This window comes from Eschrichtius robustus, chromosome 2, assembly GCF_028021215.1.
Source record: "Eschrichtius robustus isolate mEscRob2 chromosome 2, mEscRob2.pri, whole genome shotgun sequence".
Classification (NCBI taxonomy): Eukaryota; Metazoa; Chordata; class Mammalia; order Artiodactyla; family Eschrichtiidae; genus Eschrichtius; species Eschrichtius robustus.
The window spans coordinates 125,448,658-125,465,809 of record NC_090825.1 but is presented as its reverse complement, the minus strand read 5'-3'; the positions used below and the strand labels follow the sequence as shown (position 1 = coordinate 125,465,809).

The following is a 17,152-nucleotide window of genomic DNA, read 5'->3' as shown; positions in this document are numbered from 1 at the left end:
GGCTGAACAAGATCTGGGCTAGAAAGTTTGCATTGTTCTTTCTCTCTGTGTCTCTCTGTCTCTGTCTTGTCCTCCCTGTCTTCCTTTCCTCGTCCCAATAAGGCTGAGGGAATCAAGAGAGTGGTTTAGGGAGACTAGAAAGGCAGGCCAGTGTATCCTTTAAAGCTGAGGCTCCAGGCAGAAGGCGGGAAGATGGAGTGCTGAGCTGGGCAAGAGGAAGCTTCCGGCAAATACTCAGGATGCCGCAGGTTTACAGAAACTGGCGAGAAAGGCAAAGATGTTAAGAATAGGTGAGGGTAGCAGCTAAAAGACAGCCGAGGACAGGGTGTCACACGCTGAGCTGTCTGCAGCCTGGAGTATTTAGGTGATGCCCAGGCTTCCTCAGAGCAGGGTCAGACACAGCATAAGGGCCTTTGTACCAGCAGGAAATGTGGCTGGTTTCTTTTGCTTTGCGTCTGTCCTATTCGCCATGCTGTTAGGGGTTTTTGTCCTCTCTCTAAAGAATATACTCGTTATCGGAGCCTCTGAGTTAGTGTTTGGGGCAGTGAAAGTCAGAAACTGGCCAAGCTGACGTAGCTATGATTTTATGGTTTGCAAAGTACCTTTCTATACATGACCTCGTTGCTCCTCTGAGGTATGTAAGGAAGGTCTGTATGAGGAATGCTACACAGCACCTGATGTCACAGAACACTGCAGATGCCACCACCATGAGAAAGCAGAGCATTAATGAGCTAGGAAGAGGAATACAGTACAGACAGGCTAATTGCCATCTTTCCTGTGTGCGGCCTTCCACATATGCTTGGCCAGTGGGCAGGATGGTAGTGGTTATACATTCCATTCCCAATAGGTCAGAATGGCTTTGGGCTAAGTTTCCTGGATCGTGTCACTCAAATGTGTCATGTGTACTTGGTTGTCATAGCACGTTGCTCAAGAAGGATGATCTTCTAAGCCAAAGGTCACACACTGACTCTCCCCAATCTGTGTTGGCCCCCAGATGGGTTTTGTTTGGTCTGCATCAGATTTAAATTTTTGAATTGGTTGGCAACACTAAAAAATTAGAAGATATAAATATCGGCATTTCTGGTTTTCTTGAAAAACTGGAGGATCTGACTAAATTGGTTTTTACAACTGCCCTCTTTCCATGAGTCATGTGTTCTCCACACTTCCAGAGACCCCACCCAGCCTGCTTGCTTCTTTATGTGCCCCATGTAGCCCCATACACATTCGAGTTTGAGACCCTTGGCCTAGGTTTTTGTCTTATGTAACTTGCAATGTAGAACAGGGGTTAGCAAACTATGGCCTGTGAGCCAAATCTGGCCCTCCACATGTTTTTATAAATAAAGTTTTATTGGGACATATTGGACACAGTACTCAGAGTGCAGCAGTTGCTAGAGAGACCATACTGTCTGCAAATCCTAAAACACTTTCTATCTGGCCCGACAGAAAACCTAGCTGAACCCTGATCTAGACCATGGTTGGAAGGTTGACTTTTCACTACAAAATGGCCCATCAGGTGTTTTCTAAACAAAAGTTTTCACCCCTCAGAGGAATTCTACCAGGGTTCTAAACTAACTTCATTTTCTTTCTTTCCAGACTTTATTTATAACCTACCAAACTGAGAGGGGAAATTGATGACCAGTTGTTCCCTGGGTCTGGGTTATTAGGAGGTCATGCAATGTCAGTTTTAGTGGCTGGGCCATGAGGCAGTTGGCTTCCTTTCATTTGCCCCTCACCTGCCATGGCCATGGAAAAAGAACAGGACTACCTAGAATTACTGGCATCCTGCTTTTCTGTAGACTCTAAATAGCGTTGCTATTGCCATTATTATTTATGAGAATGATAGCTTACACGTGTGTAGTGGAAGGGATTTAACTCTTCCACAGTATTCCTGCACTTTTTCTCACATTTACTTCTCAAGACTAACCTGCAAGGCAGGTCAGTTGCTCACTCAGCAGCTCTTCTTCCTCTCATCCTCCTTGCTATGGAGCCCAGCCCTAGGTACTGACTGAAAATGCCAGAATCTTGATTTTCTAGCCTTCTACAGTGGCTGGGATGATCACACGATCCTATTCTGGCTAATGACAGATAAGGGAAGTCTTCCTGGAGGCATCTAGGGAACATTTTCCTTCCTCATAAGAAAGTGACATGTGCAAGAGAGATTTCCATGTCCCTTCCTTTCTGTTTCTGGGTGTGGCTTTGTGAAGATGTGATGCTTGGAGCTGCTGTAGCCATCTTGGGACATGAGGGGCAGCATCAGTGATATGTGGAGGGTGTTGGGAGGAAGAATGAGAAGATCCTGAGTTCCTGGGACATCCTCGAGCCTGGAATCATTGTCTTCCAGATGGTTCTCATTATGAGAGATAGTAATAAAACTTTCTTGTTAAAGCCACTTTGGGTCAGATATTCTGTTATTATACAGCCCAAAGTATCTTAATTTGAATGATCAACTGTTACCTCCTGTTTACATAATTTTTAAAAACTAGCAAAAATGTATATAGTTATTACTATGTGTTATGTACTGTTTTGAGTTCTAAATCGTGGCTCATTTAATCCTTATAATGACACTAGAAAATAGGTATTATTATCCCAATTTTATAGAAGCAAAAAATGACCCTCAATAAATGCTAATACTGCATGAGGTCACATACCTGGTAAGAGGCAGAGCGGGGAATTAACCCAGTCTGGCTCTGGAGCCCATGGGCTTAATCACTATTCTGCGCTCTCTCTCTCTAGAGGAAAGGAAATGGTTTGTTCCATGTCACGTGACAAGTTATCTCACAGCATCTGGTGCAACCCTTAGCTTGGGACAGGCACTGGAACAGACCTTATACCCGTCTATCCTTATTACTCTCCAACTTCATCACCCATGAGCTTGTCACAGCCTGGATCTCAGTGGGTGCTCAATCCTAGGACTGGATTTCAAGCCTCTTTGCTGATCACCTGCTGCTCTTTCTTCCCTCCTGTCAGCTGCAGGCATCAAACCATTGCCAGCCCAGATAAGTGCAGGAGGGTACCCTGTGCCCTATATCCTAATGAGGGACGTTACACGGTGGCCATGGATACTGGGTTTGAAGTCAGGCAGAGTTAAGTTCAGTTATGGCTCTGCAACTTCTAGCTGTGTTACCACAGGAAAGTCCCTTCCCCTCTCTGAGCCTCGGTGTCCTTTCTGTAAAATGGAGTAACAATGACCTATCCAATGAGGTTGTTTTGAGTATTAAAATGATAGGGGTATAAAATGCTTAACAGGGGCTTCCCTGGTGGTGCAGTGGTTAAGAATCCGCCTGCCAATGCAGGGGACACGGGTTTGAGCCCTGGTCCGGGAAGATCCCACATGCTGCGGAGCAGCTAAGCCCGTGTGCCACAACTACTGAAGCCCTCGCGCCTAGAGCCCGGGCTCCGCAACAAGAGAAGCCACCGCAGTGAGAAGCCAGCGCACAGCAACGAAGAGTAGCCCTAGCTCTATGCAACTAGAGAAGGCCCGTGCGCAGCAACGAAGACCCAGCACAACCAAAAATAAATAAATTAAAAAAAAAAATGTGTAACAAAATACCTGGCACCAAGTAATTACCCAATTAATGGTAGATACTATTATTAGTAAGGTTGCTTTTTTATTCTTATTGTCATTATGTTTGAGGCCGTTTGTGGGCCAACGTGTCTGTATGAGGTGGGCCTGAAATCCTGGGAGTAAGGGAGGGGGCTCACTGTGGTGATGACGTAGAAGTCAGGAGAGCAGGATGCTAGCCCAGTATTGTGATCTCAGGGACTCCCTTTCTCTCTCTGGGTTTATGCTTCCCCACCTGTCAAATGCGTGTATTGACAGGGCCTTTCCCAGCTCAGACAGGGCACACTGTGAGATGCACCAAACACAAGGGCCTGCATTCTCTCCAAGACTCTGCATAGCTCAGGAGCAGTTACCGTCCCTGAGAGTCCTGATTCACTTTTCTTGAAAATCAGCCAAAGTTCCCTATGGGTTTCCAACCCATCAGCCACTAGCATGACCAGTGCTCAGTGCCTGGCACGAGGTACATGGTCAACACTTCTGAGTTGGATGAGTGAATGAACTCCATTGAGTGAGTGAGTGGCACCTGTGGCCCCTGAAGGTTGGGCCATTTGGTTTCTTGTAATATAAATATTTAGAATATGATCATTATTATGGTTTTTGGCAAGGGTTAATCACTTACTCATGGTCATGGCCTTGAACCGAACCAAACTGTGAGCCAGCACCAGAATAAACTGCATTCAACTGCCGGCCTCAGAGCCAAAGGGAAACTGACTTTCCATTGACCCATGAGCCAGGTCTGATTTTGCAAAAAAAAATTTTACAAACAATCCAATATTGAGCAAACCCTGTCAAACCAGATGCTTCCTTGCATTTTCTTCTAAACCCCTAAACTGGAACAAAATTAGGTACCAGAGAATCCTTGTTTATATTATTGCACAATATATTCAAATAATAATAATGTTAGCTAACAGTTGCAGGGCAATTTGTGCTAAGTGCGTTATCTCATTTAGTCCTCAAACAAACCTATAAAGTAGGTACTATTTTTATTCTTCTTTTACAAGTGAGGAGAGTTCGACAGCTAAGTAACTTTTGCCAAGGTCGCATGGCTATTAGAAGGCATGGTGGACACTTGAACCCAGGTCCACTGGATTCCTCAGCATCATGACAGTACATTTAATGAGCATATGTTATGAGGCGGTCCCAGGGCCGAGCATTTTGCACGCATGTGCTCCATTAATCCCTACAGTAGTGCTGTCTGCAGTGTACCAGTATTAGCTCCGTTTTAGAGATGAGGAAGCAGAGCTTTTGAGAGATTATGTAACCTGCCTGTAATCTGTGTGTGGTGGAGCCAAGCTATCCCTATACAATGGCAGAGTTCAGGAAACTCTGGGGGAGAGACTTTACTAAAGTCACACCATGAGTCAGTGGTTGGCCTGGGACAGGGTTTCATTGAAGACTTTCCATTCACGGCTGGGAGGGTGTTGTTGCAGTAACAGTGGGAGGGGACCTGCCATATGGCCGATCCACCATGTCCCTTGCCTTAATGACAGGAAAGAGAGCTCAGTGGATTAGATCATATGCTTTGGAGTCAAACAGACCTATGTTCAAATCATAGCTCCCAAACTGTCTTGCTGGGTGACCTCGGGAAAGACCCTTTCTGAGCTCTCTGAGCCTCTGTTTCCTCTTCTGCAAAATGGAACAATAACCAGGCCTGCCTTCTGGGGTTGCTAGAGGAATAAATGCGAGAAGGCACCTAGAGTATCTGGCACAATGACCGCCACACAGTTAACGTGGAGTAGCTGTTTTTATTGTCACTGAAATGATCCACAAGCTGAAAGAAGGTTTGAGAACCGCTGTTCCACATGGAGAAGCCCTGAAATCTGCTTCACAATGATGACATTATGGTGGGAAGGAGGCCCAGAAGCTGAAGAGTGTCTGAGTCTATAAGAGATACACATGCGGTTGGGACACACGCACACATATGCACCTGCATACCTGCACATCTGGACACATACCCTTGTGGCATATATGTGCACACACTTGTGTACATGTGCATACACACACATCACACGTACACACAATCCCTCCGCTTCTTTACCTAGCTAACACCTACTCCTTTAGCTCTCAACCCAAAAGTCACAGCCTTGGGGCAGCTGCCCTGACCTCCCAGGTGAGGCCGGGCCGCTCAGGCTGTGCTCTCTGGGTACCATGCATTTTTCCTTTTCAGTTTGCGTCTTAATTGTCATTCAACAATTGTGTAATAAGTTGCTTAATTCTGGATTTCCTGCTAGAAGTTAGCTCTGCAGAGGGCAGGGACAAAGTCTGACTGTTCTCCACTGATGGAAGCTCCTAACACAGCCTGGCACGTGGTAGGCTTTTGACAGATACATGCCATTGATTGAACGGAACCACCAGAGTCCCTTTTGCATGCAGGCCGGGGAATAGCTGATTCATCGTGGGCCACCTTGTATGGATTTTTTGCCGTGGGTCTATGATGGTTTGTAGGCTCACCCAGAGAGATCCAAGCCTCAGAATGCTGTGGAAGCTGGTAAGAAAGAAAACTCAACTTTCAAATGCATTCCTAGTCAACAGGAAAACAAGTGTCAGTGGTGGATGGACTGTTAAGAAATCTGAAAGGCAGACGGCTCCTTGTTGCTTCTCTCTCTGTTTTCCCCTGGAAGGTGAGGGGACTCCAGCAGTTGCCACAAGTAATAACGTTGATGAATCACTGCTGGGGCTGGGACAGAACTGTTTTCTTTTTCTCAGGCCCGATGATAGCAGTAAGCAGGCCCCTTTATACATAAAGAGGGCAGAGGATGATGGACTGATGGAAATGAGAAATGCAGTGCTGGGAGGTTAGAGTAATTTATTTTCCTTTCTTTTTTGATTAAAGGAATAGTTCTGGGCACCTTCTAAGTGCCAGGCACTGTGCTAGCTGCTGGAGATACAGGAGAAAATGAGATGTATGTGGTTTTTGACCTCTGGGTACTCAACGTCTGCTGGAGAGATGGACAAGGAAACAGGCAATCAAAATGCAGTGCGATCGGTGCTCTACTGGAGAAGTTCAGAAAAGGGGCTCCGGGGAGGATGGGGATGGCTTCTGAGAGGAAGATCTCTGAGCTAAGACCTAGAGAATCAGTACGGTTGGCTAGGCTAGGAGAAGGGGAGGGAGTGGTGTGAGTGGAGAGAAGTGTTTGTGGACAGGCCCCAAAGGGAGAGAGGGCACAGTACACCAAGAGACAGGGCAGGAATTCAGTGTGGCAGTAGCCGGTGGGTCCTGGTGGGGGGGCCTGGGGGCAGGGTCCCATGGAATGCATAGTTTGTCCGTGTGGATTCTGAAGCCCCTGCCCCAGGGTGGTGGCAGATGGATCCTAGGACTGAGGTACTCATAGGCTGGGAGAGGACCGCTCTGGGGAGAAGTGGAGTCCATCAAAGGAGGCTGGAGCATCTGGGAGCAGTGAGCTCCGGCAGACCTGAGGATGCGGGATGTGGAAGAAGGAGCTTTGCCATTCACTGGCTACATGACCCTCCGTCCTCTGGGCCTGTTTCTCACCTGTCACGTGGACAGGGAGGCCTAGGTGACCTTCAGGTACCTTCCAGAAGCTGCTACCTAAGCTCTCGTCAGGCTGGATGAGCTGCGTGCTGTCCCCCCTCCCATAGCCACTCTCTGCCTCACCTCCCATCCCCACAGCTCTTTCTATCCTTCGGTGTCCACCCTGGCCACCTGGACCTCGTTTCCTCTATCACTGCTCAGACGCTGTGTCATACCAGCAACTCATGTCACATCTCTGGGCCTCAGTTTCCACACTGATGGGGAAGTGATGGGGGTGATAATACCACCTATTTTTCCTCCTCATCTTGTGCCCTTCAGGCACAGGCCACCTGGCCTTCTCTCTCCAGCTCACAGAGCTATTTCTTGCCTAGAATTCTTTGCCTCTTCCTCCCCTCCTTCCCCTCCTCACTTTTCATGCTAAGTCTTCCTTCTCTTTCATATCCAAGCTTAAACTTGATACCTTCAGAGAAGCCTTCCTCATGGGGTTCCATCGCTTGCTGTATTCCATTTTAACACTCGGTATACTTCCTTCTTAACACTCATCATAGTGGTACTTCCCTCAGTTGTGTGTGATTGCTGCATACCCCACTCCCCTTCTAAGATATAAGGAGGGGCAGGGGATATATCTGACACCTTTCCTGGGTGTATATTAGGCCCTGGGTGATGAGTTGTTGAGTGGATAAATGAATATCTTAATGGATTTAATACATTTCGTACATATGTAAGTTATTAATTATACTCAAGCCAGGAGTACAAACTTATTTAAACTCAGTTTTTCAGAAATCACCAAGTGTAGTGACATGTCCTAGCCACTAGAGGGCGATGTGAAACCATAAAGCTGGGGTATGGGAGGGTTGGGGGGGCCCTCAGGGACCCCGGCCCCTTTATAAGTTGTTATAACATTCAGTCACTTTGTGTTCTATCCATACCCTGGACTCATTAAATAAAACTCAAAATGTGTATCGACCATTATGAGTCGGAAGGCATGCCAGAGCCTGTTTGGTCCAATCCTGGACACTAAGGCCTGAGGGACATTGAGGTCCCCCTGCCTTCACTGGTCCTATGGCACAGATTTGTTCCTGGCTGTGGGCAAACCCCTCTCTTTTGCAATATTCCTATTTTCTATTATGTAGGAGAGACCATTGTAACTCCTGTCTGTCCAACCATCCAATAAATATTTACTGACTTTCCACTATGTGCTGGGCACTGTGTTAGGTGCTAGAAATTCTGGTGTACAAAACAGGTCCCTGTCTCATGGAATCAATCCACTGTCAAGCTGCGAAGAGCAACACTGAGAAATCATATATTGTTACAAACGGTGATTAGTGTGAAGGAGAAAGTCGGAGCCTGTTAGGGACCCCCGATTGTTTCTTGAGCTCATTCTTGGAGGAAGGGCCATTTAGCAGAAACCCAGAGGTTGAGCGGCCACCGGCAGAGGGATCGGAAGACCAGGCTTTTGCCCACAGGCCCATCCAGGCTGCCAGGTGCTGTTGGGCAAGTCCTTTCCCCTCTCTGTCTTCTGTTCTCCCACCTGTATAATTACAGAAGCGTTTCAAGCCTAAGCTTTTGATTAGGAGGGGCTTGTACCTTAGATATTTGGGGTGCTCGTGTGCATTGTTCTCAGTCCAGGAGCCTGGGGTCCAACTCTTGGGTGAAAAGGGGCGTCTGCATGGTGGCCTCCCATTGAGCAGTGGGCCAGGGGCTGAACAGCCAAGCTCTACAAGCTCTGGGGAAGCTTTGTTCAGGCATAGGAAGACTGCTGCCTTAAGACCTAGCACAGGGGCTCCCACTGTGGCTCAGACTGCCTGCTTCCAGTCACCCGAGGAGCTGGCTACATATCCAGATTCTTGGGCCTCACCCCCAGAGATGGTGATAAGGCAGGTGTAGAGGAAGGCCCCAGAATCTGCATGTTAATGAACTCTCCAGGTGATTCTGTCTGGGAATCATTACCCTGGATCTTTCTGTAGAAAGGATTTATGACACTCAGTCTTCCAATTGGCTTTGATTTATGTTCTATTATGTGTATTCCAGAAAAGTTGTGGCTAAACTGAATTTTTGTTGTTCAGATTATATCCTCAATACACATAGGCATCTCACTTTAAAGAGTCAACCATCTGTGATGTGAATTTTCACTCCAATGGAGTCTTTCATGTGTGTTAATTTCTGTGAGGATCACACCTATTTATGCTTCACAGACTAATTAAAAACACGAAGAATTTAGCTTTGTAGAAGATTTGCAGTCTTAATTTCCAAAAGGTGGGGAGGTGGGGAAGATTTGTAGCAGGAGGCAAAAATAATTAAATTTCAAAGCCTAGAGTTAAGCTCCTCCAGGTTAAAGCACTTATTTTTTGTCAAATTTATAATCACTGCCCACCTGGGACAGGTGGGCCCTGGCCCGGGGTCCTCTGAATACAGCTAAGAACTCGATGCCCTTGAATTCGCTATTGCTGAGGAGGCTACAGTCCCATGGCTCCCGCCTAGAACAACCATCTGTGGGATTAGGGAATGCTCTGATCCTCTCACTCTGGGCTGAAGAAGGGCTCATGCAGAGATGTCTTGCATCATGCAAATGTCTTGGCTCTTGATAAGGAATATTTTAATCAGAATCTTTATCTCTTTGACTTGTTGCTTCAGTTCCTGGCTTGTCCATCAAATTTCTGGAATTTGTGGGGCCGTTGCAGCAGGTGGCTAGGCTGGCCCTGAGCAGAGTTGAGGGCAGTGGTTCTCAGAGATGGGGCCACTCTCATGTGGCTGCCTCATCTGAGAGCTTGTGAGCATAGAGGATTAATAATGGAGTTGGTGACCGAGTCAGTTTTGCCTGTCCCACAATGGCCAGAGATCGCTAAGGAAGAGATAGGGAGGTGATGAGGGCCAAGACAATGTAAATGAGCACAAGGGGGCAGGTCTGTTTAGGCTGGTGGCTACTCTAGGTCACGCTGAATCAGCATCCCAGGATGTTGGATCAGAGACAGCAATCAATTGGATTTAGGGCCCAAAGACCTCCTATAATTTCCATTTATGCAGAGGGAGGAGATGGCATCTGGAGGGCCTGGGAAGACGAAATGAAAACAGCATGAATGGGAGTAGATTAATGGAAGCCAGGACCCATGGAAAGGAAGAAGGGAAAAGAGATTGTTTCAAATGCTAGAGAGAGGCACTGCTTTTAATCATAATTCTTCACATGGGTTTGTTGACCTCTACACTTCATGCATACTTCATGTGTACATGAATATTGTCCACTGTCTCTCCTTGGCTCCCCCACTAGTGCTGTAAGACAGGCTGGTCATTTCCATATTACTAATGAGGACACTGAGGCCTGGAGACAGATACTTAGTGGCCTGGCCAGAAGAAAGCCTGGGTCTTTGCACTCTTTGCCGAATGCCATTCTGTTAGTAGTTTCCCGAGTTGAGCCTTGATCAAATGGTACAATGCAGGGAGCAATTTTGCAATAAGGATGAAGCTGACCCACTCCCTCAGATGCTCTGTCCTTGAGTTCCCACCATGGAACTCTGTTTAGAAGCCACCAGGTTCGCTGGTGCTTAGTGGCATAGGTCACCCAGAACCACTGGGGCTCCTTGGCGGGGGAGGGGCACTGGCGTCCCGTTACACAATGAGGGCCGCGTACTTTAATCTGGTGATGCTCGAAGGAAGGATCAGAAAGGGAAAGATAGGAAGAGGGATGGCTCAGAAGTAAACTGACAGTTGCAAAAGAGATAAGACACGTGCTGCAGTGTCTTATCGGGAATTCACATTCAGTTGGTCATGGGATGAGCAGCAGAGTCTGTGGAGGGGAGTAGGTGGTCAGCTCAGGGCCTGAAGGAGGAGTGACCATGGTGCCATGGTTCAAGAACCTTGCCACCGGGGATGAGAGCATAGGCCCTGGAGTCAGAAGACTCAAGTTCAGTCCCTGCTCTGCCACTTTCTAGATGTGTCCTTGGACCACACACATAATCTCTCTGACCCTTAATTTCTTCATTTGTAAAGTGGGAATAATAATGGTTGTGGAGATTAGATGAAATCATGCTTAAGAAGCACTTAACACAATAGTAACCACTAAATAAAGGTCAGTTGTGGTCATAATAGTTGTAATGAATAATGTGAATGGAGTGAATTATGTTGAATAACGTAGATTATATTGAATAACGTAAACATGCTTCTATCTCCTCCAGTTGATAGACTCTTCCCTTGATTTCAACCCTTCTGGGCTACCTTCTTAAGTCTCTTCTGCCTTTCTCACCCGAATTATTTTTAACTTTTTTTTTTTCAGATTCCATTCACTGAAGAAAAAATTAACCTCATTCTGTGGATGAAGAAACTGAGTCTTGGAGACATAAGGTAACACTGTTAAGTAAGGTGACCAAGCTGATACATGTAGCAGTGTGCACTACCAATACCCTCAGCCGTTGCCTCTTAGCAGGGAAGACGGACTTTCCTATGAATCACAGAGAAGCACAATCAGTGCCTCGACAGGGATGTGCAGAGGGAACTAGCCTAATGCAGGGGATCAGGAAGGCTTCCCTGGGAGTTAGAAGTGCCGCAAGGGATCAAGGTTTTTCACTGGCGGAATGCCAGCGCTGGAGGCCAGCGATTCCCAGAGGTAGTATGAGGAATGCTTTCAGGGATCTGGAATGTGAGAATTTAAAAAATTGTAATAATTATGTATTCACTATAAATTATTGATGCGAGGCTCTGTTTTTACACTTATGAAGTGATAGCGGATTTCCTTTTGAAATACATAAATATGTGTAAAGAACAATCCTAGGTAAACATTAGCTGTGGTGCACATATATGGCAAAAATCATGATCCCAATAGTCTAACGTCTGAAGTTTGGGAAACTAATTTTGTACCACCTTGTTTTTTTTAGAAGAGAAAAACTGAGACTCAGAGATACTAAACAACTTGCTTAATGTCACAGAGCGAGTTGGTGACTGAGCTTAGTCATATGAAAATGTGCTTCATTTCCCCCAAATCCTAAAATAATAGGAAAAGTGATAGATCAAGTTTGAGATTCAGGAGACATTTGACAAAGGATTCTCAGTTCTCTGGGCAGCCGATGCTCTGATTAGAATCTGGCGGATGCTTTCCCTATTGTTGTTGTTGTCGTTTTTCAAGTTAAATTCTTTTTCCAGTCTTTATCTCCTGGATCCTCTGCAGTGATGAGCGGGCCTTGGCTTTCGAAGGAGGATTTGTGATCGAATCAATTTGCTCTTCTGGCCCCTGAATCATTAGGTTAAGTTCTGACTCTCAGCTGACCTTACCTGGAGATGGGGAGGGACAGACCCGGGATTTCAGGCCTGGATGGGGCTGCAGCCAAGCTAGACCTCTACCTTGGGGTGTGGCCATGAGCTTAACCTCTTCCTCCCTGGGCTGCCTACCTCATGGGGCTGTTAGGAAGAGAAAATGAGACCAAGTATTTGGAGCTGAAATGCCTGCCACTGAAGGGGCTGTTATGACCATTCGTGCCCTCCCTGTCAGCAGAAGCAATGAGGCACATCAACAGGGACCATCAACCATGCTGGCCAGCTGACTCCAGAGCACGGGCTGACCCAGGGCTGACCCTGCTCTGACGTGCTTGCATTTACTCAAAAGTCAGACTGCTTTCTGAGAGGGAAAACCTACCGCTCATAAAATAGTGTCACAAATAAGATTTCATGTTGATTTTTACAGTCACCCCCAGAGTAATCATTATCATGACTGTTTTGGTAAGGAGGACGCTAAAGCCGGGACCTGTGAAACAGATCTGTCCCAGGGTGACCAGGCTGGTGAGTGGTGACCTTGGGACCAGCCCACGGAATTTCTGGCTGCCAGACAGGGGCTCTTTCCTCAGTACCTCCACTGCCACCACCCGTTCTGCACTGAGCTGGGAGGGTGGCAAAGGCAGGACCTGACCTTCAGCGGACTTGCCCATTTGTTTCTGCAGTTGTCATGAAGTGTCACATGGTCCTTATTTTATGGATGGGAAACAGGCCTAGAGGGAGGAGAGAATGAGAAGAACTACCATTCATCTCTAATTGATTTCTAACCAAATTAGGAAAATCAGCTTTTCACATAAGTGGAGATGATTGTGACAGTTGTAGGCTGTATTCTTCATTAGGAGCTAGATTTCTAGAAGAATTTGGGCAGTTTGAATTCTTTGCCTCTAATATAGACCTTTCCAGCTTTTATCTGCTCATCCGATTATTGTCATTATTATATATATCTCTAGTAGTCAAGCTTCTCCAGAGAAATGGAAGCAGTAGGATGTGTGTGTAATATATATATGATGGGTATATATATGTATAGAGAGAATGTGTATATGTATAGATTGATTGATTGATTGATTGATTGATTGGTTGATTGATTTTAAGGAATTAGCTCATGTGATTGTGGAGGTTGCCAAGTCCAAAATCTGCAGGACAGTTCAGCAGGATGAAGACCCAGGGAAGAGTTGATGTTGCAGCTTGAATCCCAAGGCTGTCTGGAGGTAGAATTCTCTCTTCCTTGGGGGAGGACAGTCTTTTTCTATTAAGTTCTTCAAGTGATTAGATGAGGCCCACCACATTATGGGGCGTAATTTGCTTTATTCAAAGTCAACTGATTAAAATGTTAATTTAATCTAAAAATTACCTTCATGGCAATATCCAGCTGTGTCTGGCCAAATATCCGGGCACTGTGGCTTAGCCAAGTTGACACATAAAATTAACCATCACAGTATATAAACATATAATATGTGGGATAACATAAGCTAATATTTACTAACCATTTATTATGAGCCAGGCAACATTATCTCATTGAATAATTCCTCCTAATGATTATAGCACAGTACCTTACACATAGATAGAAATAAATGGTGGTTTTAAAAATCAGAAGGCAATTCAGAGTAGAGGTTAAGAAGGAGGGTTTTGGCACTGGGCAGACCTGAGTTCAAGTTCTAATTCTGCCAGCATCTAACTTGGGCAAATTACTTAATCTTTCCAAGTCTCTTTTTCCTCATCTGAAAAGAGAATTAAAAATAGTACTTACTTGGGATCTCCCTGGTGGTGCAGTGGTTAAGAGTCTGCCTGCCAATGCAGGCGACACGGGTTCGAGCCCTGGTCCAGGAAGATCCCACGTGCTGCGGAGCAACTAAGCCTGTGCACCACAACTACTGAGCCCGTGTGCCACAACTACTGAAGCCCACGTGCCTAGAGTCCATGCTCCGCAACAACAGAAGCCACCACAATGAGACGCCCGTGCACCGTAACGAACAGTAGCCCCCACTCGCCGCAACTAGAGAAAAGCCTGCCCGCAGTCAAAAATAAATAAATAAATAAATTTATTTAAAAAAAAAATAGTACTTACTTCATCAACATAGCAGGGACTTGATAAACAGTTATCAACAAAATGAAGGTTGAAATAACCTCCAGGGTTATTATGAGAATTAAAGGAGATAATTTATCTAAAGCTCTTCATGTAGTACCTGGCACATGGTGAGAACACAATGAATTTAGCTTCCTTATACTATGATTATTTTTCCTCTTGACTTCTGCATACACAGAGTCATGGCTGGCAGCTGTTGGGATCCACCTAACAGGACTTGTAAGTTGTGGGTCCAGGAAGGTCTTGCCGCTAAAGGCCAGGCCAGAACAGAACAGAAATCTCCCTCGCCTGACTCAGAGGCTGGTTTCTCTTACTTGGCATAGTCCTTGGGGCCGGTCAGTTCTCCGCTGCTCCCAGAACTCCTTTCTTGGAGCTCTGGCTGTGACTGGGTTTGGCAGGGAGTGTTCTCCAGGCAGTGTGGTCTGGAGCCGGATGAGCTTCCCACATCTCTGCCAGCACACCCTGCTCCTTGTTTGTAGCCCGGCCATCAGCCCTGTCACACAAAGCTCGATTTACTGCCTCTCAATGGAAAATAGCTGCCTTCTCCTCCTAACGGCTATGACCTCCCTGCAGACATTCATTCTATCGATTAGGCTAATCGTTCTCATTTATTCTAAGGCAAATTGCACTATTTGCACTTGGAGTATAAGGACATCAGGAACACCACAAACCAGCATTGTGTTAACTAATGCATTCATCATTCAATAAAATATTGTAGTGCACTAAAGACTGGAATCCCAACTCTGATATTTACCAGCTGTGTGATCTTAGTAAAATTTCTTAATCTCTCTTATGTCTCAGTTTCTTCATCTGTAAAATGAGGACAATATGAATGCCTACTCAGAAAGGTTATTAGGACATTTAAATGAGTATGTAAGACATGTAAATACATGCCTGATACATAGTAAGTGCTCAACAAATAGTAGCTATTACTATTATTATTATTACTACTGCTACTTCTAACTCTACTTTGTGCCAACAACTCTACTGGGTGTCGTGGGAACAGCAGTGAACACAACACATTCTGTCCCTACCTTTGTGAAGTTTATATACTTGTGAGTAGGGGAGAAAAAGAATAAACAGGTCAAACAAACAAACCAACAAACCACCCCCCCCCCACACACAGATGTGATTACAAATTGTGATAAGTGTCCTAAAGAAAACCAACAGGATGCTTTGACAGACACTGAGTGGGCTGGGGGAAACAACTTAGAGAGGCAGGTAATGGAAGGTGTCACTGAGCTGCTACTAGTTAGGCTGAACTCGAAGGATGAGAAGGAGAGGGAAGAAAGGAACCGTAGGAATAAGGAAGAGCACGTATGAAAGCCTCGAGGCAGAAAGAACTTGGCGTGTTCATGAGAAAGGGAAAGGTCAGCATGGCCAGAGTAAAAAGAGGAGAAAAGAACGGCAGCGAACGCTGACAGAGCACTCGCTCTATGATAGACGCTCCGGGGCACTTCACGTATGTTTAGCCATCTAGCCCCCGTGCTCACCTGAGGAGGAGGAGGTGCTGTCACAGCCCGGATCAGGACCTGCCCATGACAATCCACACATCCTCCTTGGCTTCTGGTGCCTGCAGCGTTAAGCACAAACTCTTAGTTTGGCATTTCAGATGCTTCAAAACATAGCCCCAACATAACTTTCCAGTTTTATTTCCTTTTTTCATTTTGCTGTTCACCTTGCCCTTTCTACTTACATAAGTAAACACATTTTCCTTGCGAAAATTTAAAATGATACAGGTAAATTTCAAGTTCCTTTTACCACTGTCTCCCCTTCCCCATCTTTAGCTCAGGTGGCCTCCCCAGAGGTGATACTGCATGCAGTTTGCTGTGAGTCCTTTCAGACATTTCTAAAATCTATAGATTTATGGTTACCTCTAGCGAGTATATCAACACGTAGAAAATGTATAGAATAGTTCTGTGTTTTTAATAAATAGAACAATTTATTGAATTGGTCTCACTGGATGATTGACTCATGCCTCCACAGTCCATTGGTCAGAACCAACAGGAGGCTCCACCCAGCTCAAGGCAGTGTGCGCAGAGGTGGTGGGACGTGCCGGGATTATCATCTTCCCTTTTGCCTGGAAAGAAGAGGACTGAAAAGGGTGAGTACTAGAGGGTTCTACCACAGACAGTGATGTTTAAAATGTCCTTTGAAAAATAAATTTCCTGAAGGAAAAAGTGAAGTCATTAAAAAAAAAAATTAAAGAAGGGTATAGCAGTCTATAGGCATAGACTTACAGCAAAAATAGAGGAGGTGGTATGAGAGTGGACTTTGCAGCCTGGAAGGTGTGTCATCCTGTGCTCTTATGGAACTGTCAGATTTAGTGACAAAGCCTACAGGCATCATCCTGCAGAGCTCTTCAAGCCCACTGCTGCTGCCAGGTGCCCCCACCCAAGCTTTCCAGGATGTCCAGCCTGGAAAGATGCTGACCTCATGTCCCTTTCCCTCTCTGCTCAGAAACTTCAGTAACCCAACCCCCTCCCTGCAGTCCTCCTCCAGTTATCCAGCTTAAGACCCAGAGCCCCTCCCTAAAATGCCTGGAGACCTTGGCCCCAGGTAGTGGCCTCTTGCTAGTCACCAGCATCCCCCCAACACGTGCTGACTCCTTCCCACCTAAATCTCCTACGGCTCCTGAAAATACCATACGGGACCATGCTCTGAGGACGATTGTGGGTTGTTTTGGCAGGGTTCTGTTTCAAGAAGTTTGGGAATGCAGCTAGAATGTGGAACAGCTGCAAGGGGAGGGGAGGTGAGA

At 46.0% G+C, this 17,152-nt stretch overlaps 1 protein-coding gene across 3 annotated transcripts in view; it reads left to right on the top strand.

Annotated features, from left to right (window-relative positions):
* Positions 1–16,484, top strand: part of SH3TC2 (SH3 domain and tetratricopeptide repeats 2) — a 125,155-nt gene extending 108,671 nt beyond the window's left edge. The window contains exons 17-20 of one of the 3 annotated variants that reach the window (XR_011073121.1): positions 11,323–11,390; positions 12,186–12,285; positions 13,404–13,519; positions 16,381–16,484. Coding sequence is in view for 1 of the 3 variants with exons in the window: in XM_068536153.1 (XP_068392254.1) it covers positions 11,323–11,390; positions 12,186–12,213 (96 nt within the window). In the remaining 2 variants the exon portion in view is untranslated. Of the gene's footprint in view, positions 1–11,322; positions 11,391–12,185; positions 12,342–13,403; positions 13,520–16,380 lie in introns of those variants that run through there. The other 2 variants (XM_068536153.1, XR_011073119.1) reach the window with 2 other exon arrangements.
* Positions 16,485–17,152: the final 668 nt, after the last annotated feature.